The 25,763-nt window shown below is 33.6% G+C and overlaps 1 protein-coding gene across 1 annotated transcript in view; it reads left to right on the top strand.

The window, feature by feature from the left end:
* The first annotated feature begins 239 nt into the window (after positions 1-239).
* The window catches only part of LOC129002694 (roundabout homolog 2-like), a 235,419-nt gene continuing 209,895 nt past the window's right edge, over positions 240-25,763 (top strand). The window contains exons 1-2 of the mRNA XM_054430690.1: positions 240-341; positions 7,209-7,441. Coding sequence (XP_054286665.1) covers positions 7,363-7,441 — 79 coding nt within the window. The 5' untranslated portion in view covers positions 240-341; positions 7,209-7,362. The remainder of the gene's footprint in view (positions 342-7,208; positions 7,442-25,763) is intronic.

Below are 25,763 nucleotides of genomic sequence, written 5' to 3' on the forward strand. Positions count from 1 at the left end.
CTAAATATTACTTAACGCACGCTCCAAAACTCTAATATAAGCATAATTTACGTTCAATCGTATAGTATTCGTTTTTCTCCAGCTGTATTGTTGGTGACCTTCGCTAAAAGCTGAGTCAGCTGGTGCCAACAATGAGCTGGCGGACGTTCGGGCATCTTCGGCTCCAGTCGGTTCTGTTCGTCTCCAGTCGGCTCGGCAGGTGACAGCCTGTCTACACCGGCAGTTTGTCCGTCTGTGCGGTTCGTGTCGGACGTGTTTCGTGTATCGTGTTGCTGCAACACGCTCATTATCACGCACGTGTTTTCGTGTTTGGATATCCTGTATATATATTCTATAACCAGGTAACTATTTGTAGTTGTATTACTTACATTTGTTTGGAATATGTTTTGACAAATTTATTATTTGAAGAGTTTGATAATGGAATTGTGTAATTTTAACACGGTTTTTGTTGTTTAATCATGGTAAAGGTAATTTGCGTGAGTATGAGACATAAATCTCCAAATATTATGTATTGTTTGTTTAAATAAAATTATTTTCTCCTAAACCAGTGTAAATGTAAAACAATCAAAGAGTGTTTGGATCAGATTCAACGCAATAATTTTGTGTTGTGGGGGAAAAAACTACCGCATTTTTAGCTTTACAAAATAATTAATAATTTTACATTCACATTCATGCAAGATAGTTTTTGATACCACAGTTATTAATTTCCATAAGCTGACAAACTCTTAAAACAATCTCTTCCAATAAATGTGTATGAGTTAAACCAGGAACATTAAATTAAAAAAAGAAACTCTTTAACGTATTACAATTTTTATTATGACACACAGTTACTACGATTTTTACAGTTTTTACGTGGATTAATATCACCCCAGAGTGTGGATCATATAAAAGTAGAATGTTATAAATTTCACAACAACAATATGTATTAATTGAACCACACTGTATTGCCAATATATCTTAATTATCTCTAGTGCATTAGGCTATAGTAAGCGATCATTGATGTATATGGGTTTGCTAAAATATTATTATTATCCATTTGAATAGTAAATTGCACGATGCAATTTTTTTCTTTGTTTACTACGTCCAACCATATAAACAAGGTTGCTAAATTAAAAACTGTTTGTAAGGCAAGTAGTTATTTTACCGAATAACTTTATATGAAAATGCTATGACTGCTCAAGTTTGTTCAAGCTATTTTATATTCTTCATGACCTAACAGTGCATTTCTTAAAATAGACCATACTATCAATCAAAATGTCTTTTAAGTCTGTCGTACTTGATAGTTATGTCTTCCTTTTCGCGTTTTAATCGAAATCATTTTATCCTAGTGTGTTGATTTATCAACTAACTTATTACAACAATGACAGTAATATTTTAACATATATCAATTAAATGTATGTGAATTTAAATACCATTAAAATATATACCAACGCCATTAAAGACAGCTAATGTTTAGAGAGAGATAAGCCATATCTCCAGTTTGCACCACATCGCACAATAGTCTTATATTTGCTCTCATCTCACCAGGAGATAATTGGCAGTGTTCCAGGAATTGGGCGTCAATTTTGTAATTGGCAGAGCCTCGGTTACGGGCCAATGGGTTAATTGGTCCTTACCAGCGTCAATCCGTCTGTTTGTCTCGCGGCCAATTTTTACCTCCTCAAAATAAAATGACCCCTTTCAATGGCCCATTGTGTTATTAGTAGGCCTAACGTATTCAAACAGAATAACCACTTTTAAATGGGATGATGTGTATGCTTATGTGAATGGTAATCAGTTATATAAAAAAGAACATTATTCTATATGGTTTATTTGATTGGAATGACATACTGCAATACATTATTATAGTACGTTGTATTGGCAACAAAACTCGTGTATTATTCAAATAACGTTGGAAATAGTTTTATGTTAATCTTTTTAGTTCTTGCAATTAGTTTAAAATTCACCGGATTGATAACCATAGATTATGTCATTAATCTGTTTTGTATAGTCCTTTTACTACCATTAGTCTAATGTGATGATACCAATAATTGATGTTTCATAAATTTATCAAACCTAGCTCCTTTCTTCTTTAAATTAATTTATTATGTTCGTGTGATTCCTTTAGTAACCAGTTGTGGTTATATGAATTGGTCTATTCTTTTAATTAAAACAATGTAAATACTTTTGACGATTTATAGGGTTGTTCAATATTAAGATTGTATGATTTTAATTAACTTTGAGCAGCTTTCAAGGTTGGATATCAATGGAGTATTGGAGTATTTTAATCCTTAAGATCGTGCAAATAAGGATAAATTTACCATAAATGTATATAAGAACACACAAATCGGCCAATTAGAGCCAATAATTCACATATTGAATTATTGGGGACATCTTTCTTTAGAAAATTACTAAACATATACCAACTTGAAACTTTTCCAACCTGTGTCTACAATAAAACATACTAAAACACAAGAAGATTCATATTAATTATCTAAATAACAAACACATCGACCTAAAACTATTTAATACAAGCCACTGAGTTTGGCAGAAATACAAACAATAGTTGTGAAACATTGGATTATTAAATTTAATACAGACAAGTCCACCAGTATATCAAATTACTGCACTTGATCAAAACCAGACTGCAGAGTAAATTAAATGGTTTACCCTATAGCTAATTGAGAATATTGCATTGTTCTGTGGTATATTAATCTGCTTCAGACACTTCAATGAGGTATGTTATAAATTACTACATTTATTTGCACTATGCATGCTATCAGACCTATATACGAAGATGTCTTTCATGTGCACTTTATTGGAGGAGACTCTTTAATATAGAGTAGGCCCTACACTCTCCTCAGTTGAGAGATTCATATTAAATTTTCCTTTTCTAAATAGGCCTAGATAGGTGTACAGTTGGGTTCAAAACTATTCATCGTGTTATAATCACGATATTTTTTGCGAGGACGCTAGGCCTTAGCTCGAGATTGTGTACACACACATTACTTCGAGTTAGGACTAGTTGCGGAACTATCACTTGGATAAAAAATTGCGGCTGGAAAGATTTGAACCAGGGACGTTAAGGACCAAAGTCCCGCGCTCTACAAGTAAACCAGCTTACTCCCCTTAGCTAAAATTAATTGATGATTATTGGTATTTGAACCCGGACCCCTGACACTAAACTCACGTGTCCCAACTGAGGCAGATACTTGCTGAAGCTACTTTGCTAGAAAAGAGTAAATAGTTAAATTATAAAGTGATGTTGGTATAGTATCATTCATACCATTAAAACCTAAAAAGTAATAGTATTTGCTAGATTATTTCTAACAAAATTCAAGTTTAGAAAAATCCTAAACTCAAACTCTTAACGAAGTTTACTAGAATTCAGCTGAGGTTTAAGTAATTATAGGAGCAATTTTGGTATCATATTGGAAGATAGCAATTTTATAGCAACGGTTATAGTGTTCGCAATAACCAATAATGAGGAGGTTGAGGGTTCAATCCTGAGAGATGCTATTTGAGGGTTTGAAGCTAGACTAAGCTGTCCATTACAAATAACATTAAAATATAAGAGCCTTGCTAAAAAGGAAACAGCTAACCTTTAAAGAAGTAAAATGGCGTAGGTAATATCACTAAATTCTATCATTGTCTTTGAAAAGATGGAAAAGACTTCTTGCCGTATTAAAAAGTCTAGAGTTTGATTTGATTACTGTTTCATGATGGTTGCACTTTTGTAGACTAAATCTTTATTTTTTAGGAACCATTTTTTTAGGTTTAATGTATTCTAACAATATAATATTAAATTACAATACATTATAAATATATTTTTATGTACAGTTAATATTTCGATGTTTGTTAGTAAGAAACATATATTAAAACGCGTATTTGACACCAACCGGACAAAACTGACCATATAAACCGTTTTCAGTTGATATATACTTCTTTCAATCTATTATTATATACTTATGTAATATATATATATATATATTAAACTTAAAATGCGAATTCAAAAGAGCATTGTAGTCTGAAAAATTGATTGATATAAATTTTTCTTCATGCGAATCCATTTATCATGACTAAAACCCAGCTATGGACGTTTTATATGACGAAATAATTTTGACGATTATTTTGTATATATGCCGATCTAATTATTATATAATAATCGTCCAAAACTGTCATATAGCTAATATGCAAAATTTTAATTAGGCAAAACTACATAAATGGACTTCTAATTCACTTAATTACAACTCTAATCCCCATCTCAAAGTTTAACTGTATCCAACAAGTTTTCTGTTAAATGTCTCATATCAACGTGTGCTTTTTGTGTTTTTAATTTTTAATGTATGACGAATCGTAAGAGAGGATTAACCTGATGATGTGGGAGTTGCCACGAAACATGTAGTTATACCAGACGTATAAGGATATTGTATGGAAAAAAATAATTATATCTATATCCAGAAGTAGGACAATAAATTATGTATCCCAAAACTATCTACAAGTCTAGTTTTATCCATAGTAAATATACTGAACCCACGCCGAATACATATTGAGCTTAAAACACACACCAAAGTGGTCGTTTCGCTGCTAGGAACAGGTGATTTCCAACTAGGATTTGACCATAAAGAAATATTTGACATGCGATTGCATCATGTATATTATTACCGAAACATACATTTAAACTATTCACTATAGTTATTAAAATAAAAGACCACGTCTCTTCCATAGCCACTACTTTATCTAACAGTTTAACCGTATAAGTATAGCCTGTCAGTGTCACCTCTAGTTTATCCTAGATGTTATTATAATTACAACACTCCTCGTTGCCAAGTGATAAAGCCACTCCTCGGCCGTGTCTGGAGGACCCACGTTGGAGCCCACTCACATCCTGGGCAAGAAACTGGCGCCGTGCTGGTCCGCGGGCTTACTCCTTACTGGGTAACGTACGTACAGAGCGTACATAACACATCATCATACTATACACAGAATAGACTTTCCATTTAATGTAAAAAATTGAAGGAAAAAACGTGGTGCAATCTGTTGAGATGGTCTACCAACCAATGACGATATTTTGAAGTGATAAATCAATCAGCTGTTTGCTATGATACTGCATTGGTTTTAATTAATATCATAGACAAAAAGAATTAAATATAGATTGTCAGCTGTGCTGCAGTTACCATGGTTACCATATGTTCTGGCCCACACCGCTGGGAGCGCCATTTGGTTACTGCCTACGCGCTACGTAAACTATACGGCACTTCCGGTGGTGTGCGCCAGAACCTATGGTAACAGCAGCACAGCTGACGGTCTATATTTAATTATTTTTGTCTATGTTAATAATTGACCCAATACACCCCCCCCCCTCTGGTGAGATGGTTCTGAACTTCAACTATTTTCTTGGCTTCAAATCCTTACATTACTTTGAAAGTATATTCTGTGTTTAGCCAATGATATCATTGGCTCTGTACTGTAGAAATCCCAATCGATAAATCAATATGAGCTGATCACAGCGTGAGGTGCAGTCAAAACTTTAGTTCATCCGAAAAAGAAACCGCCTAAAATACAATTTTAAAGGAGAGAACTATAAGGTCAACATAGGTCAAACGTTACCAACAGAATAATATAATACGCATCAAAATATAATTTCATATTTTAAAAAATTTGCGAACTCTGTGGTCAAATATCTCATAACTAGTTGTGTATACGATCTTACGATTTTTATCACAGGTTCGAGAGAAAACATCTAACACGTAAATTACTAACCTCACTCAATACGGTACCGCATTTGCCACAACCACTCTAAAACCATCAGATTCCCCATCGAACCATCTCATCACCCACAGCTCTGATTATATCACTCATTGATCAAAGAGTATTGATCCTATGATCAACCGCAGTAAAATTAACAAGCTCGTTAAACGCTTGATCCCAACTAATCGGGTATATGGGTCGGCGATCTCGGACTACTAATGAATTTTGGAACGATTGACTAATTACTGTTTCACTGTAGAGTGTTTAAGCCCACTAATTGCCTTTGGTTGTAAAAATCTGGCTTTGGTCAATTACAGGTAGATCGTGTTATTTGAATGTAGATGGTTCTCAGCACTTAATTTGCGGGTTTTTGGCGCCAAGAGGAATTATATTGCATTTTCAATAGGATGAAATGATTTACGTGTATATTTTTGTTGAAATTAATATATAAATGGTAAAGCTTTTGCGTTTTGTAAAAGGCTTAGGGTTAGTACAAGAGTAAAGTGTGTCTAAACGTGTTGGATCGGACTAGAATCCTTCAAGTTTGTACGTATCTGTAGAAACTGAATTGTTTAGTAAGGAGTGAAAACACTGTCTACTTTGTAACCAATAAAAATTTAAAGGTTAAAACATAAAACTTTATAAAATGGCTACATAAAATACTCCCCAAAGAGCTTGTCAAAATTGAATACTTGTATATGAAGATTGTTTTGTCAAGTTGTTAAAAGTATACCCATATGCCAGAAGAAGGGAAAAAGTACGTAGCTACGTATTTTTTATACGTAGTCTACGTAAATAGTACGTCATCGGTTGCATTTGCTAACCTTGCATACTAACTTAACTAGTTACTAAATATAATCAGGGGATTTGAGAAAAAACTCAATAATGCTGGACTCAAGCACCATTCATTCAGCTTGATCAAAATTAAAGACAACTGGTAGATAAGTGACAATAATACAGTATTGTACTTCGTTCACAAGAATTAGGTGGTTTTAAGAGAAGAAATTTATCCCTTCTGCATGACTCTTATCTTCAAAAGAATATCTCAACAGCTGATTAAGCAACATACACTAAGTACAACCAACGTGGTTGAGGAACTTCCCCTCAAACCACCCGAATATTGTGTAACGAGAATTAACAAATATCAGTGTTGTAATGGCTTTGATTACTCTGTGTTAATTTAATTGATCAGCTGACTTTTAAAACAAGTTTTTTTTATTTTCGTTCTTTGTTATTGTTTCGATTTCTAACCTAATACAATGTTAGTTAAGTGATCTTGAATTTTAATATTTTAATTAGTGATGTTTTTGAGTTTCAATCTTTAATTAGTGATTTTACAGGTGAGCTCCTAAAAAAATATTCCAGCCTTCCACTCTTAAAACTGGTTTATGTAATAATTATTATACTTTTGCAGTAAAGTAATCCATCAGATTTGACACTCCAACTCACTCTCTAACAACCAGCTTTGTGTGTTCCAGATTTGACGTACCTTTGTCAGTGACGTCATCGTTAGTGTTCAGACCTCGTACTTTGATCATTCACGCCCAGCGATCCGCGGTATTGTTGGGACTAACGCGATCAAAACCTGGAATGTTCGTGGTGACTGTGACTGTGATTGTGTGAACCGAGACAATGGAAAGACTCACTACGTTGACTCTTGCAGTTCTCCTTTTCTCACAATGCGCGTGCCAGAGGTCTGCTGATAAAAAAGGTAAGATTGAAAAGAATTGGTTTTTGAATATTTTCTTAAGTAAGATCTTATGAGTTTATATTACCAAACACGTAAAAAACTTAATTTTACTCAGTTTTACTATATTTTATTGATAAATACCCCCACCGCAGCTGACCTGCGTACTAAGCGAATTTCCATTAACCTGATTGAATTTGCACTATAATATCTCCTTAAAATATCACATTATACAATTATGATTCCGAACGGATGGTGTTTTTTGGGCTCTAGGGACCTCAAAACGAAAAAGTAAATCGGTTCTGGGTCCAGGTCTTACCATAAGTACTACGGTAATAGCTTATTCCCTATATGGGAAATGTGCTAAAATATACCCTATTCCATTCCAATGTCAAATATTAATAAGTCTTAGAGAGTGTCTAGGTTTAGAGCATTGTTTAAAGGCTACCGGTAATTTCGGGACTTAGACCCTCCCCCCCCCAAAAAAAGAAGGGGTAGGCTACTAGGGGTCCTCCTCCTGGAAGATTAGGTATTTTAAAAGCCGTTTGATTACTTCCACAGCCGTTTTTAACATTTATAACTATGAAAAAGAACCTTGGAACAAAATGTATGTTAAAATTTATTTTCCAGGGGCAAAGGGGGGTTTAGCCTCTTTACAACTGGAACTCCCGCTGGTTTCAGAATTAAAATAACCAAAATAAATTCATAATAAATTAAACTACTTACAAAGTACGCTGATGTTTGATATTCAATTTTGTCGAATCGTTCGAAAAAGTTAAACCAAAAATAAAGCTAGCTAACTAGGTACATACAAACATCATACAAGGCACAATATACTAGCTAACCAACGCTGAATACAACTAATTGTAAAGCATAACACTTGTATTACATGGCATTACCTACAACTAGCATAGTGTCTAAAACTAATGGAGTACATTTTGACACTAATCTATTCTGTGGGGTCCATACAACAGTCTTCATTTATATTTTGAAACCAGTCACAATCTAAACATGGGAATGAATGGGAAAGTCTATTTGTATTCATAGACAGAGGTGTGTAGTGGTTTCATAAAAGTATTCTCTTACTTTCCATTTTGTTGTTTTCAGCTTTTACTATTAAATCCAATTGTGTGACGTAATGTAGTGGAAGAAAGTTATTTTCTTAAACCCAAAATAAAATGTATCAGCGTAACAAATTCGTTTTAAATTATTTACTCGTAAAAAAATACATGACAAAATCCAAAACTGCTAGCTTTTAAAAAGAAAAAGCAACCTTCATTCTATAGTTTTATGACATTTAAAATTTGTTTTTGACGCTAACGGTAAAATAACAGATTTCTCATTACAAGTGCTTTCCTTTGTTTTCAATGGACCGTATACAAAGGACGTTGCTATGGAGCAGAATATAGCGAATATCACGTTACTGAAATATCTGGTAAAAGACAAAGAATTTCTTCTTTGATATTTAGATTCACCAAGGCACTATTGAAACTGCTACATGAACAGTATCGGTGAGCGAAATTGACAATATTGTGTTTACATTTAGGTCGTTTTGATGTTTTGAAATCGTAGTTTTTGTGCTTTTTTGAAATTGATATTTTACAGTGGGCATATACTATCGACTATGGCACATCGATTTGTCTTCAATTTGTTCTAAATATACAATATATATTAATCTTATATACTAAAAAACTTTTTTCAAAACTTATGACTGCTAGCCAGACCATACTGATTGAATTACACGTAGTTGGTAACAAATGAAAGGTATTTTCCCGTAGATGTGCAGAATCTGGCAGAATCTCCTTATAAATTAAAATAGGCTCAAAAATAAGCAAAAAAATAAATATATGATTAAAAAAAGATTAACATGGGTCTTATGCTGGTGAAGAAATAACAACGTATTTCAACTAAATTCAAACACTTTTTAAATATTTTACATTGTGGTTGTATTTAAAATGTGAACAATAAATGTGCAACACAGCTGATCCATGTGATTACAGCATGTGTCGCTGACTTGTTTCATAAGTACGTGATGACAGTGAAAAGTACGTGATATTCTGCTGCGTATGATTCAACAATTGCGGTATGTTGCAATTTGTTATAATAGTTTCAGTATGCTGATTTGCCGCATGTTAAACAGATGTAGGAAATTAAAAAAAAATTATTCTAGGTGAGTCTAAGGTTGGGTGTTGGGTATCCGTAGCGTTGCCACCTAACAATTTACTAGTATTTACAGTACACATCATTATGGTCATGTTTCGACTCACCCCAGAGGATATGGACGGGAACCCGTTCAAAAGAATACTAACCCCAAAAGGATTTAATTACAATTAACAAATATTGAGAGAGCATAAATTAGCTTTAAAATCAGCACTGTGCGCAACCTTTTAGGGCTTAAGGCAATCGTAATAGATGTTTATCTTTAGGTTGAGTATTCAACTCAAGGTTCAAGCTAATAGTGTACACAGCGCTCTTTGTACGTCCCAACTCCTTCAGCCTCCGTGATAGTTATGAGTCAACAATAACAGCTGCCAATTAAGGGTAAGAGGATGACAAATACTTCCGCTCTAGCGGCACTGTCGTGCCCCGGGTGTATATAGAGCATCTTGTGTATGGGCTTCTCTTCGGCTTTTCAATGGGCCAGGAAAAGAAGAGTGAGTTAAAGCTGATGTATCTTTTCCGCAGTACTGACGCGTAAACAGTTTTTAATTATCCCATGCGTTGCGGAGTTAAAGTAATTAATTTTGTCCCTGGGGAGTAAACATCTCTTTAAGACCCCAGGGAGTAATGATAAGACACTGTTAACTCTGTCGTAAGCAATCGTATCTATCGAAGGTAATCATCGATTGTATCTTATTGTTGAATTCTTGACAGTAGTTCGACATATCGATGGAAATAGTAATTGACTAAATGATTGAATCACTTATTTTACCCCTGCTTGTTAACGCGAAACCGTTTCTACATCTCTTACTTATTGTCGTGACATCATTACTTAGATAACATCCATTTGATCGGTGGGATTTTGACCTGGAACCTTATGGTTCGAAGTCTTGCGTTCAACCCTATCCAAGCTTATCTCAAAACTTACATGTTGACCGAAACAAAATGATCAAAGTACCCTTCAGTAATTGAGAATGTTGTCCGAAAATTATACATGAACCCTATGAACACCATGAACCCATGGTGTCTTGCAAACCTATGAACAAATTTTGTCACGTTATTCAGCATGTCAAAATAAACAAAAAATAACGTGACAAAGTTTGTTCATAAGGTTGCAAGACACCCTGTATAAGACGAAAGATGTGTGGTGAGGAGGTACGACACCATTGAGCTACAAAGGTGTACCAACTTAAGTAATTGTGAACAACAAAAAGGATGTAACATCAGACAAAACCCACCGGGTGAAGAAGCTGTTAAAATAGCCAACAGACATCAGGATGTTCCAAAGTTGGGCGTGGTAGTCAGATGCTTCAACAGCGGCAGTAAATGTCACCTCTGCAACCTTTGTGGGAGGCTGAACCTCGCCGATTTCCTGTCTAACATGTGTCGACCAGTTATTATACATGGGTGGTGTCAACGTGCCATAAACCCCAGGACCAATTCATTCTACAGACCTAGAAGTCCTGTACCGAGTCTTCAGTATCAGATTTTCGTAATTTAAACTTATCTATGCGAAACATTTTGCTGAAGTAGTCATACTTTAACCTGCTTAAGCCTTCAATATTTAAATGACATATAATTTTCTAAACATATATAGCCCTATTCAGCCACAAAAATTGTTTTTGTTCCTCTAAGAAATTAATACGGATGAAAATAAATGCGAGAGTTCAGCTGCTTGAAAACCGTTCTTTTATCACAGCAAGAGGGGTTTTATAAAAAAAAAACGAAGTGTTTGTAAAAAATGATTTTCGGATATCAGTTAGCATCCTCAAACAATTAAATATAAAATCAAGTACAATTTTAGCTTTTAGTTCATTTGTTCTGTACAATGGTCGGCATTTTGGTAACAAAAATGTGTTCCTCTTCTTCCAGCTATTTAATTCTTTCAGTTATTTCATCTAAAAAGACAAGTAACGGGACCATTTTGGTTAGGAAGTTTGCAAACTATTACTTAAATGTTCCTCTTAAGATTTAGCACTCCTCTGAGTCTAATTTTCTCAGCTCCTCTCTGCAGAATACAATCGTAATTTACTTTTAACTGTTTATTTATGCTAACGTTTCTATTTAGCGGCGGTGAAGATCTTGGGTGATCTAGCAAGATACCGCTTTATACGATTGCAGTTCATTTAAAAACGAGTTTCTATAACTCCCATGATATTCTTCTGCGGTTAGTAATTTACGTGGTTTGCTTGTTGATGGATTTTCATTGAGGTTGAGATACTCTTACGACGTTGACACATGTGTATTTAACAGAGAAGATGAGTGAACGTGTTGATAGCATCATAGCTTAGTTTATGACCAAGATCAACTGGTTATCAGCTGGATCAAAAATTGAAAGACGGTCCTTCATTTCATGTCACTATTAAATGCCCTGTTATCAAGGAAAGCTGGTCAAGTTTCAAACCAATAAAAAATCTCCCCTATTTTAAGGACATAACTGTCAGTTATTTGATTTTATTGTCATTAATTAAAATTATCCAATGAAATGAAATTGAGTGACTGCAGCAATGTGCCGGTGTGAAATTACGTCGAATGTAATAGTTGTGCACATTTGTTTTTATTTATGACCACGTTGAAACAGATTAATCACGTTATCTGAAAGTTCGCTTAGTGTACAGTTCTTCTACGAATGGGAATTGAATTTCCTTCGTATTTAGAAATTATAAAATATTTGGAAAACTAAAATAGAATAACTAGCACCTAATTGATATAGATATTAAACGGTATCTCCTTTTAACTTAAAATTTAAAAATTATTATATACCCAGTACAGTAAAGTATCTTTAAAATGTGCTATGTACTTTTCAAAGAAATAATTATTTGTCAAAAGCTTTCAAAAGGCCAAAAACTGAATTTCAATATAAATTTCTGTTTATTTCTTCCTATTAACTGGACTACATCGAAATACAGGTTAAATGAGTGTATATCCAATTACATTCTCAACTGAGGTGTTATTGCTCCATCCAATTGTAAATTCTCAGAATGTACGTTCGTTTATAAAGTCAACGAAGCACATACAGTTACGATTTCATAGCTCTCAACTTATTAATTTAATATCCATATGTGTAATTTCTATGTTTAATTCCTTAAAAAAAGTGGCAATATGTAGTATATTTGTCGGACAGGCCTCTGATTTTAAAATAATTTAAAATTAAATATAATAAATGCGAATCAAACGATTTCAGATATAATCTATTTAAAGTTGTATTTTTCAACTGACTTTTTCTAGTTTCAGCCCTTAACAGTTACCATTTCCTTGTGACTTTTTAGTAATTATATCAAAAGAAGTGAATATACCTATAGTAAAATAAAAATTTCACTGTAAAACCAAACACTTCTGTGTTCTATGCTTTTCATGACGAGATAAACCATACGTTAAGCATAAGATTGAAAAATGTTTCACTTAAACATATGATTGCGGTTGCAGTATATTCAGTAAGCAACGTCCCAGCATGCATTTCAACAGACATTCGTTTGGCCTGGGGACGATTACTTGCTGCTCCTTTGTCCACATTCTTTGAAAGTTCTGAATCTTTCATCTAAGCCTGGTAATGAATCTCTTTGTGATGTTAAAAATTGTTCTTCTGCCTGTTTTCAGAGACACTTTAATTAAACAAACCTTTCCTATATTTACGGTAACCTTGTGTTGTAAAATGTAATTAAAAGAGTGACATTGTTTTTCTTGATTGTTTGACAGAGCTTTGGGATTTGTATAAAAATATATCTTTTGATGGCAGTGTGACGGAGAGTTTAGATAATTGGAAATATGTTCTTTAAATAATTTTGAGCGTTTGAATGGCCATTTATAATTTTAATTATGTACAATTAATTATCGTTCAGTAGGAGATTTTAGTAAAATCAACAGTTTATTAACTTTAAACCCGTAAAGTGTAAAGCCCCAGGTGGGTCTGATAATTTCAGGAGTCTCACACTACAGGCTGGCTACCTGTGTGCGTAAAAGTATTTTCACTCCTCTCCCTAAAAAAAAACGCAGGTGTCTGTGGTTTATTTTTTTAGTGTTAAAGTTTGTTGTTATAATTTAGGTACCAGGTACCATCAAAGTTTTTTAGAAGTATTAATTTTTGTGCTCGGTAAGTTATTGTGTTGATTTTTTCACAAAAAAAAAATGGAAGCCTTTAATTAAAAAAAACCCCTTACTACAAAAATCCAAAAACCTTTTTATTGCACTGTACCTTATAGAACTTAAAAAAATATTTATTTATATATTTCACTGTTGCGGTTTTTCATATCACATCACAGTACTTCTGAGACTAAAATAAGAAAATCTGTATGTATATATTTATCTGTTCTGTTTTTGTTTATTTATATACCTAAAAACTTGTTTTAACGTGAGAAAATTTATGAAACGACTTTTTTTATTAAAAAACCAACACCCTCCACATATATTATCATACAACAAAATTTACTTACTAAAGACCTCTTTCAGAACTTGTATTATGATTATTACACGTATTTTACACGAACAAATATTTTTAGGTGAATATATAAATTTCCTAGTTAAATATTTACCTAATAACTTACGCCTAACTGTAATACATTTTGCATTACTTGTTTTAGTAAATCCACATACAATTTTACAAAGAAATCAAATACCTACCATTTACACCAGCTTTGCCTGTATACCTATTCATTAAGTGTTTATATGAAGGTTATCCATCTCACTCCGCTCACCAACAAAACCAGGAAAGTTGCTGACAGGGCGGTAATTAGGTTTGTACGTTCTGAGGCCGCAAATATGCATAAGTTTGCCCTCAGCTAAACCCTCTTTGTACATACTAACACATCCCCCTGCTCTATCTCACCGCAAAGGGGTGGATTTGAATTAAAAAAAAAATAATAGTATGCCGTATTTGTTAAATTTAGAAAATTATAAACATTGTTCAACTACAACCAGAGTTTATGACGAAATAGGTCCATCAAATATTATCTCACCACAAAAGGGTAAAAGTTTATATGGAATGGAAACAAATACTGAGACAGTATGAGTTTTTGTTTGTGATAAATTTGGAATATTGTAAAATTAAAATTGTTTGTAAAACGACTGTAAATGTTTGTGACCAAACAGTTTACCGATGATATACACTAGTAGTGTTTTAAATACAAGTGAGGAATTGTTCGGGTTCATATTATATTGACCAATACCTGAGACAAAAAGCTTTTTATATTTTTACGGAGATGAAAAATAGCTATATATTATGGAAATAAAGCTGTAGTTAAATTAAGGGAGGGCTACTAAAATATCTTGGCACTTCAACTAACGGCAATATATTTGAGGTGAAAATCGAATTGAGTTTGTGAAAACCTCCAAAAACTTTGTGTAGCTTGCAAGGATCATACTAACTATTTTATACTATTTTGTGAATGAAGGTAGGCCTACAGAGCGATTTCACAGGATTTGACCAACAATGGTCTGTGGGGATACGTTACCTAGGTTAGTGTCTCATTATTCTCAAGCCAAGTACGATGTTGTAGGATGTAGGTCAACAGACAGAATTGAGACAAGCTTGATCAAAGGTTGCCTAGTGGTTGGATGAACTTGGGAAATTGGACCTGAAACCTCTCTTGATAGTTCGGTTGGTTTATTACTAATGAGAAGAAAAACCTACGGTATATACATACATAATACATGCACAATACACAATACATCAGTAACTCAAATGTTGTTAAAAACGTGTTTAGCATTCATCCACGTGATCTGTTCTACTCCTTTATTCATGAGTAATTATTTGTCATTTACTAAATCTAACATTTTACTGTGTTTACCAAATAAATGTTACAATTTGAAAGTGTTTGAGTAAAATCCGTAAAATCTAAAAGAGCAAATACATATTTGCTAAGTATTCAGGTTTGCTGTGACGGGGTAACTGTTGTCAAATTAACAGCACAAACGTCTTTTCACTATTGTTGAAAGTAAATTTCAACTATAATACGTTTTCCTAAGTAGTTTAGGGTACCAAGTTAAAACTAATTTTAGGTTTTTAAGTAAAAGTTAATCAACAAATTTCTGGTTTACCTAAATACCATCAACGCTTTCTATTATAAGTCCCATTAGGTTTTCAAGTATTGCCTCTTAAACTACCAGTGATATAGTAAAGAAGAAAGTGCAACGTAAATAATTTTTTTTTAATAATTCAACAAAACATTTACTTATTAAATGAATACTCTATTTTCTCATACAAAATAGTATATCTTCTTTCTTCATCGTGACATTGTGGAAACTATCGTTTAAATTCTCTTTTATTTCACAATTTATCACCTAACTCCGGTGCCCGATAATGGCCACACATTAAAAGACCATGAACGTCACTTCTTCACTCTGTAATCTCGAGATCTTGGCAAGTTTGGCTCGACGTTGGCTGTGATAAACGAGCAGCAATTTTCATCAGCAATCACCACCCCGGGCTGGTGCGCTAGTAGGCGCAATCTACCTTTTATCACCAACGTGATTAGTGGTAAGGGGAAAAAGCTTATCTTGCTAAACACTTAATTCGTTTAAACACTCAATTTTAAATTACCTATGTTTACAAAAATAGTACCCATTTTTATTTTTTACTCCTACTACAAGTTGGTTTTGTTTGATGATTTGTTGAATTAACAACCGGTTTCTATAATAGTGATTATAAGTTTTACTAGTAGCAATAAATCTATGCACGGCTTGCGCTTTAGGGTAACTATATTTCCAAATTATTTCGTAACTAAGTAATCAAGAAGGTTGACAGTTCTGCTACCACGTTTTGAAAGGTTAGCCGCTAGCTATAGACCACTTTCACCAAAATTATGCATTTTATTTGGTTACGTTTCTTTATCTAGATAACAATTACGATAATAATCATAGGGTAGGAGCTTTTAGTGTTAAAGATGTCGACTCTATGTATAGTAATCATAGTACAAACACAGTAAAAAATACACATTAAGGATTATGTGACAACTTACCATATATGTGTATTTTTGTCACAGAGTTCTAAACTCTAGCCTACCATTATTTTTCACACTAACTCAGGATGATCAATGGGGATGTGGTATTATAGTAACTTATATAGGATCCAGTTAAGTATAGCAGGATTTGAACCCGAGACGTCTGGGACCGAAGTTCCACGCTCTATTACAAGACCAATTGGCTCCACTCAACCAATATAAGGATAATCCATAATCGCAAACATAAGTAAAAAAGTCATCAAATAATTTTTTTCAACAAAAGAAGAAATTTTGTTTTAACATAAGACTAAGGGAACATTGAACAGAGCAAAATTGAAAGTCAATTATCGTTCGAATAACAAAACTTAACGGTTGGTAAACTTAATAGTCATTGTTTAACGACTCGTGGTTTCCTTATCTTCCCCGGTTAATGTTCAGACTATTGAGTTCGAACCCTTCTCATAGGGGTTAGACATCTTAGAACCATGTAATGTACAAACTTTAACTTGGTAAGCGGTAGTTGGGTTTTATTAGAGAGGGGGAAATTGTATCTGTAATCGATACTTCTGTATTTAACTGAAAGTTGGCTTGAAACTCAAACCAATTGTTCTAAAGATAATTTAAAGATAATTCTTTAAACTCATTATTGGCTAAGTGATTACTTACTGTTGTACCCGTGCTTTACAATGGGAAGAGGCCTTGAAAAAGAAGAATTTGTTCTTTGCATCTGTTGTAGAAAATAGTTACACACCCGCCAACCGTACCACTTTATATGCTAAAGGTCAGGCTTCTAATTCAGGTAACTATTGGAAACCACAATTTTGGTTTAAATTAATTTGAAATCTTGCTAATATGAGACAATCTTGATAAATTTTCGAATAACATATTCATATTCTTTATTCACCTTCGTCTCCCCACTTTCCTTATCTTTTTAATTTATTTTTGAAATTTGCATTTCGAATTTACCGACTATCTTTTCATATATTTTTATGATTAAGTACAACAATTTTTACAGACTTCTACGGAATCGAAAAATCGACTGCATGTTTCGTTATATTCAAATATGTAAAACATTATATACAAATATAAATCTTTTTTATAAATCGTTTTTATATATAAAAACTTAATTTATAATAATATGATTAAAGAAACCCACACTGTGCTTTAGAAAGCTACGAAAGGTGAAGTCACAATTACAGTTGTCACCTCAGTTGTGGAGTTCTCAGTAACAGAATAAACTGGGTCAGAAACCACCCTTGTATTCTGTCAATTACAGGGTGAACCGAGCCGTATGTTAAACAGTGCTTCGTGTCCCTTACACTGTGTTGGGAAATATTTTATTTTAGGAAGCTACGAAAGGTGAGGTTACAATTACAGTTGTCACCTCAGTTGTGGATTTGTCTGTAACAGAATAAACTGGGTCAGAAACCACCCTTGTATTCTGTAAATTACAGGGTGAACCGAGCCGTATGTTAAACAGTGCTTCGTGTCCCTTACACTGTGTTGGGAAGTATTATATTTTAGGAAGCTACGAAAGGTGAGGTTACAATTACATTTGTCACCTCAGTTGTGGAGTTGTCAGTAACAGCATAAACTGGGTCAGAAACCACCCTTGTATTCTGTAAATTACAGGGTGAACCGAGCCGTATGTTAAACAGTGCTTCGTGTCCCTTACATGTGTTGGGAAATATTTTATTTTGCTCCGAGTATTTGGCCAACCTGATCCAGCTTCGGTTCAGTTTAATCTTATTTAATGTGTCAAAACTCTGGCGCTAGTTTTATTTTTAATTAATGTATTTTATTTTTACTTGTTCTATGCGTGTAGTTTTAACTAGATTCGAAAATGTAGATAGTGCCAGTCATTAAAACAGTTTTAGTTTGAAAGAAACAATGTAAGGTATAAAAAAGTATTGAGGCTGATTTTCAACAACGACAACTATCTTGCAAACATTACATATTTTTACAGTAAATTGTTTTCTGGATGGTCAGAATTACACAATATACGATAATTATTAATATGTATTGTCGTATGATAATACCCACAGGATCCAAATAGCCTATTGGAAATATAAACAGATGTACACAACACGGGTAACTGTATAACTGTATAATTGATTAAAAACTCACTACTCTAAAAATTTCAACAATAGTTCTTTTTTCGAAAGTCCGAATACTTAAAAGGGCTTTACTTAGCTAACGTTCGTAATCATTTTTGATCCAAACCTGCTGAATCTCTTTAATTATTATTGTGATTTACAAACTATTTCTACACAATATATGTGAAGATTTAAATGTTTCATAACACTTGCATATACTCGTACCTTTAATTATCCATTACCTGGGTACTAATGATGATTATAACTGCCTATAGAAAACAGACTCGGTTTTGTGGCTCAAAGTTGGTTATCAGATTCGGTTCACCCTCCAGCCAAGTTTCCTCTCACCGTTTCACACTGATACACGAGCCATTGAACACATTATCCTCCCGCGCGCTCACTTAACCCAACACAAAGACGCATAATAACGCTGCGTTATTGGGAAATCATACCTATCATGAATGCGTGACTGCTTTGAGTTTGAGCATTGATAAAGTTTTAGATCACTTCATCCATAGTACATCATCTAGTTTGGGTACGAGGATATTGGTTGACAAAAATGTTATGTTTATTAGATCGTCATACATATTCCATTTCTTTAGAGAGTGTAGTCCAAATAATTTTGATATTTTTGGAGGACACGGTCCAAACTGTAGTATTTCGTAATTCCTATTGGGTAGAGTTGGGTAAGACATAGTGTTTGGTTATTTTAAAATTAAGTGGTTCATACCAAAATATGTTTGAACTTTCTTAGTTGGTGGTTCAAATCCTTGTAATTTTGTTTATTACTTAGGCCTACATTCTGGGTTAGAAGTTCAAAAATGGTACTATATTGTGGTACTAAATTGTGTCCCTGTTATAGGGGTTGAAACCACAGTAAGTTATAATTTCTCATTGCGGGATGGGCCAAAACATAATATATTGTATTTTTTATAAGTAAAATACTCTTACACACCCAATATTATACTAACAGAAATAGCTCATATAATTAACTTTAATTTTTGAATTTTTAAGGTAAGAATAGTGGTATAGATCTGCTGATTATATTTGAAAACAAATTTATTGATATTTTATTAGTTATTCATGCAAGTAATCATTAAACAAAGTAACTGATTTATAAACTTACCGAAAATCTGTTAAAATGACAGTTATGTATTCCACCAGTTACTGTGTTGTTGTCAAAATATATGCAACGGTTTATAATATTTCCCACTGTTTAGTCCCGAGGTCAGTTCAGTTTCAGCTGTTCATTTCTACGGAATAATCAGATGACCATCCAATCAAACTGAGTCTGAAAACCAAGTCTAGCGGACTAAGAGGATTGACCCTTATACAGCTTTATATGGGAAATGTGAAACCAATAGCTGAAATAGGTCACCTTCAGGATAATGTGTCTGGAAGGCTTTTGTTCTTACTTAAAAGATATACTCCTTATTAAAAGCGATACAACTCATCTAATACTATGCCTTTCCCGGATATCATATCGTTTATCAAAAGGTTATATTTAAGAGAATAGGTATTTGTTTATCTTTCATATAATATTGATTAGTAAAATGTGTGATTAAATGTAAGTACGCTCAAATTGTCATTCTTCGACAATTAATTATCCTACTGTTTTAGTTTATATACATACATGTTGTTTTTAGTATATGTTATTTGGGAATATTTAGCTAAAGATTGTATAACTGCACTGTTAATTTAATATGTACAATATATTCTAATTTGAAATGTTATTTAAATATTTTATTATCTTCATTAAGAAAATGATAGTAACGAAATAAACGTTTTAAATATATACATTTTTATTAAAAAAACATTAAAAGACAATCAATATAACATTTATTACCTAATAAAAATGGTTGTATGTAAACCAACATTTCTAAATATTTTAAAAGTAAGACTCGCATTCTAAAGTTAACTGATAGCTTTGCTTCATACAAAAAAATAACACAATGCTGTTGAAATAGGCAAACTGTTTTGAGACAACACGTTGGAAATAGGTCATTGTCGCTTAGGTTGTTCTGGTTACATGTTAAAACTAACGATTTATTTTAAAATTCTTAACTATGAAAAAATTGTATTGTTTTCGATTATTTACGTCCAGGAATTCTTCTCACGTCATATTTTATTGTTGAGTATTTTTTACTCAAGATCTCCTTTAAGAAAATCGAAAATATTTTGCATAATGTATCAGTTTGTATATTTGCATACATTTTGTTACAAGCTACTTGTTAGGCTAGTTACTCCATGACCACATACAATGTACCCTGCATGCTCTCTAGGGATTGTTGATGAATAAGAGATGAAGTATCATGTGGGAATAAGGAGTTCAACCGTAACATGAATACTGCCTTGTCGGTTATATTCACCTTTGTAGTTCTTGGAAATGTACGTTTACATAGTCAAAACTATACATACTGAGCATCAAATTGTAATTTTATAAACATCGTGTTTAAAACAGTGTTGCGCTAAGGCCTAAAGTTCTATTTAAGAAAATCAAAAGCAACGGAAAACCTTATTTCAATGCGTTGATGAGATAAAGTACTGAATTTATATCCTTAAGAAAATTTAATAGGACAGCAAGAACTACTTATGTTGCATTACCCATAGTGCGTCGTTCTTAGAAAACCTACATTTCCAAATTACGGAACGGTATATAATTAAAATAGCCTGTGATGTATAAAATATAAATACTAAATTACATTGTACAGTACATTATTTTATTGCAAAGGTTTTTTCTATAAATAGGTTTTTATAGGTTTGTGGAATTGAAAATATTAAACTTTTTATTGAACCAATTCTTGGCAGGTTTGAAACAAGCATAAGATTTTTCGTAAATGATTATAGATGTATTAGGAGTATAACCCGTTAAACCTATTAATGACATAATTAAGGACGAGTAATTACAGTTTTGGTGAAAATGCCTTTTATTTAATGTTTATCATACACATAATTCAATTATATGTAACAACATGCAGTTAGAGATTTCAATTGAAAAGCAAAATGAAATACAGAATTAACATGCTGGCCTACGTAGATACAAGTTTTTTAATTCACTTACAACCAATACATCAAGCAAACCCAGGGGGGTTGAGTGTAATACATCAATGTAAATAACCACGGTGTATGACCCTAGCCACTGGACCAGCCAATGACTGTCTATATCTGCATAATTCATCGGTTTAATTTGCATGTCAATTTTAATTTATCCCTCAGATATGTAAAATTGCAGTGTAATTATAGAGATTGTTTTACAAATTAGCATTACGTTGTAAGTACTTATACTTCATTAAGTTTTTATGATTGATTGGATTCGTAAAGTTTGCTATATAATTATTTTGTCGGTTATGCGGTAAAGTGTTAAAAGTGTAGGATTTTTCTCCAACATTTTCATTTTTATTTTCATTTTTATTTTCCACGGCAATGCCATTTACAAAATACAATCAGTTAAGATTATAATAAGATTATATAAATACAAAACATTAAATTGCAACAAAACAACATTTCATCAGCAATTGCATCGATACAAATAATCAACAATAACAGCTATAAACTATGACATAACAATAACAATGCAGAATGACCATGAATAACAATAACAAGGCATAAGAATAATAATAACGATAACAATGATAATAAAATGTATGTCTGAAACGTATGGTAGGATGTCTGAGTTTAAACTGTATTCTAATGTAAGTGGTGTAGTTCCTCAAGTCTGGTGTATGACTATGGTATGGTGTATGGTGTATGCAACATGTTTATCTTCCAATACCGATGTTTTTTTCGGTGGATTTAGGGCCGAAGAAAAAATAACTTTTAGGTGAAGAAGATTTTCTATTTATCGTAGAAAACTTTTACACTATAAACGATGTAATACAGTAGTAGTAATTTAAAAATACTGTTTTAAACAACAAATAAGCTATACAAACCGTAAACTGTACTAGAAGCGAATTGGGGATATAAACGTCAAATACATTTATGTCAAACACAAAAAAGATATTATCCGCAACAACGTTCGGTAATAGCATGTTCTGTGTGAAATGGATTATGCCTACGTAAAACCAAGCGGTCAACATGTTTCGATTTGTTTAGCTTGACAACTCTAATCACTTTTACGTGACATTTCGAATCCTCCGAAAAGTTTAACAACAATGATGCAACATGTTGTGGTACTTTCCTGTTAAGGGAACATTCATTATTATCGATGATTTTTTTTTCTCGATGTATCGATATTAACAAATTGAAACATATCAGCTGACAACTACGATAAATATTGTTCAGTATCAACAAACAATAATGAAATGGAACTGTAAAAAAAATACCTAACATATATAACCAAACTTGTTGTAATATTTAAAAATTCCGTGTTTAACTTGCCTTTTCTGATATCAAACAGAGTTTTTAAATGGTACAGCAAGTTTGTTTGGTTATGTTAGTTTAGCTTAGAACAGTTTCATTTCTTAATCCATATAATAGACTATTTTAGCCTAAACAAGATCAGTTGTCAATTTGTAATGGATCGGAAGACAAAAATAGGTATCGATATATCGAAAAGATCATCGATAATAATGAATGTTCCATTTAACAGGAAAGTACCCATTTTTTGTCATTTTGATGCTGAGAAAATATAGCATTATTTCCATTGAACATTTCACTTTCAAATTTCATGCCTTTTAGATAAGGGGAACTCCTTCTTTATTGAAACACTCTATTCACTACAAGTCGTAATATTTGTTTTTTTATATATATCCTGAACATACGGCTAATTGAAATAAATGTGATCAATTTATTTTACGATACAGCCCAACTGTGTTCTCTGAATTCAATACTTTTAGAGAACAACTAAACAAATCTAATATGACCTAATCAACTAATTTCATTGAATATTATAGTTAAATAGTCGGTTGAGTATAACCATTGACTATAGATGAAATAACATATGTTTATTACCATGTTAAAGCTTGCAAGGTTTACAATAAAGTTGACTTTGTCGAATCCTGACACGGACATAGTGCGATTGTGTAAATAATTTACTTAAACTTCCCTTAAGTTTATATAGCTGATATACAATATACGATTTGGACTTAATCTCACTCAAGTAAGTAAATATTGTTTTTTATAACTTGTCCCAATTAGTGAGCTGTCTATTAGTGTGCAATTGTGTAAATAATTTACTTAAACATCTCTTAGTGTATAGCTCATATACAATTTAAGATTTGTACTTATGCTCACTCAATTAAGTAATTTTTTTTTAATAGCTCAATGGCTTGTTCCAATTAGTGAGCTGTCGAGCTGTCTATTTATGTATCCGAAAGTCAATGGTTGTACGTTATACCCGACAGAAGGTTAGAGTTAACCACAAAACAGACACCGCTCATGCAAACCCTGACGAGGGGGGGACGTCCCCAGACCGGAAGTTCAGTGTTGTGAAGCTGTAAACCGCTCACAGATCGTTACGAGGCTGAGATCAAAGTCTGAGGTTGAATGACGTCCCGAGTAGTCAGGGAGACCGAAGTCAACTGTCTGCAGAGTTGTGTGGGTGACTTGACGAGGGGGAGACATCCCCAGACCGGAAGTTCAGTGTTGTGAAGCTGTAAACCGCTCACAGATCGTTACGAGGCTGAGATCAAAGTCTGAGGTTGAATGACGTCCCGAGTAGTCAGGGAGACCGTAGTCAACTGTCTGCAGAGTTGTGTGGGTGACTTGACGAGGGGGAGACATCCCCAGACCGGAAGTTCAGTGTTGTGAAGCTGTAAACCGCTCACAGATCGTTACGAGGCTGAGATCAAAGTCTGAGGTTGAATGACGTCCCGAGTAGTCAGGGAGACCGTAGTCAACTGTCTGCAGAGTTGTGTGGGTGACTTGACGAGGGGGAGACATCCCCAGACCGGAAGTTCAGTGTTGTGAAGCTGTAAACCGCTCACAGATCGTTACGAGGCTGAGATCAAAGTCTGAGGTTGAATGACGTCCCGAGTAGTCAGGGAGACCGTAGTCAACTGTCTGAAGAGTTGTGTGGGTGACTTGACGAGGGGGAGACATCCCCAGACCGGAAGTTCAGTGTTGTGAAGCTGTAAACCGCTCACAGATCGTTACGAGGCTGAGATCAAAGTCTGAGGTTGATTGGCGTCCTGAGAGTAGTCAGGGAGACCGTAGTCAACTGTCTGCAGCGTTGTGTGGGTGACTTGACGAGGGGGAGACATCCCCAGACCGGAAGTTCAGTGTTGTGAAGCTGTAAACCGCTCACAGATCGTTACGAGGCTGAGATCAAAGTCTGAGGTTGAATGACGTCCCGAGTAGTCAGGGAGACCGTAGTCAACTGTCTGAAGAGTTGTGTGGGTGACTTGAAAGGATAAAACATATTTTTTATGTTTACCTTTGTTTTCCTTCGGTTATTCACTTTTTATGGGTCGTAGATATTTCTTAACTACAGTATATGGCACGAATACTAGAAAAGACCCGGTATGGATCAAGTAAAACTATTTTAGGCGTATTAAAAAATTAAACTATGGGGGTTCTATAGCTACATTTAGTGTAAAATGTAAAATGGTATGCGTTTCACCTCATTTCAGTTTAATTTAGCCTGTTTTATATAAAGTAAAGTCCAGTTCGAATCGATAAAGTAATATCTCTGATGCTCCTCAAAGTCATCAACCAAGTGTGAAGGGCTTTGATTGGTTCACATTTACAGGCTAGTGCCTCTGTATGTGCAAAATCATCTTTTACAAGTAGGTAGGTGGAATATATTGGTTAATCAGAAGCTGTTTACACTTAACGAAGGGAATTTATGATACAACGTAAATTGATTGCCTTTTCTAGATGTGATATCTCTGAAATGGAGGCACTTCTCTTTGTCCTTTCGTAACCTTCAACTTACACGGTAGATAGATTTACACTCTACATCTCTAAATTACCAGGTAACAGCTTATAGACGCCAACTCAACTAGTGACTGTTGGAACTTATCTGAAACTCCGTAATTAGCCTCTACAACGGTCCAGCAAACATTTTGATTTTATCTTCATCAAATGACACAACTATGATATTGGATGAAACTGTGTAAAAAATTATTTTATTGAAATAACATTACAAACAAACAAGAACTTGTTCGTAAAAGAGTTCTAAAAATGAAAATGAAAATTTGTAATTGTCTTCAAACT

The sequence above is a fragment of the Macrosteles quadrilineatus genome, unplaced genomic scaffold (genome assembly GCF_028750875.1).
Source record: "Macrosteles quadrilineatus isolate MER2022 unplaced genomic scaffold, UCM_ALF_1.0 Scaffold_9__3_contigs__length_116548681, whole genome shotgun sequence".
In the NCBI taxonomy this organism is placed as follows: Eukaryota; Metazoa; Arthropoda; class Insecta; order Hemiptera; family Cicadellidae; genus Macrosteles; species Macrosteles quadrilineatus.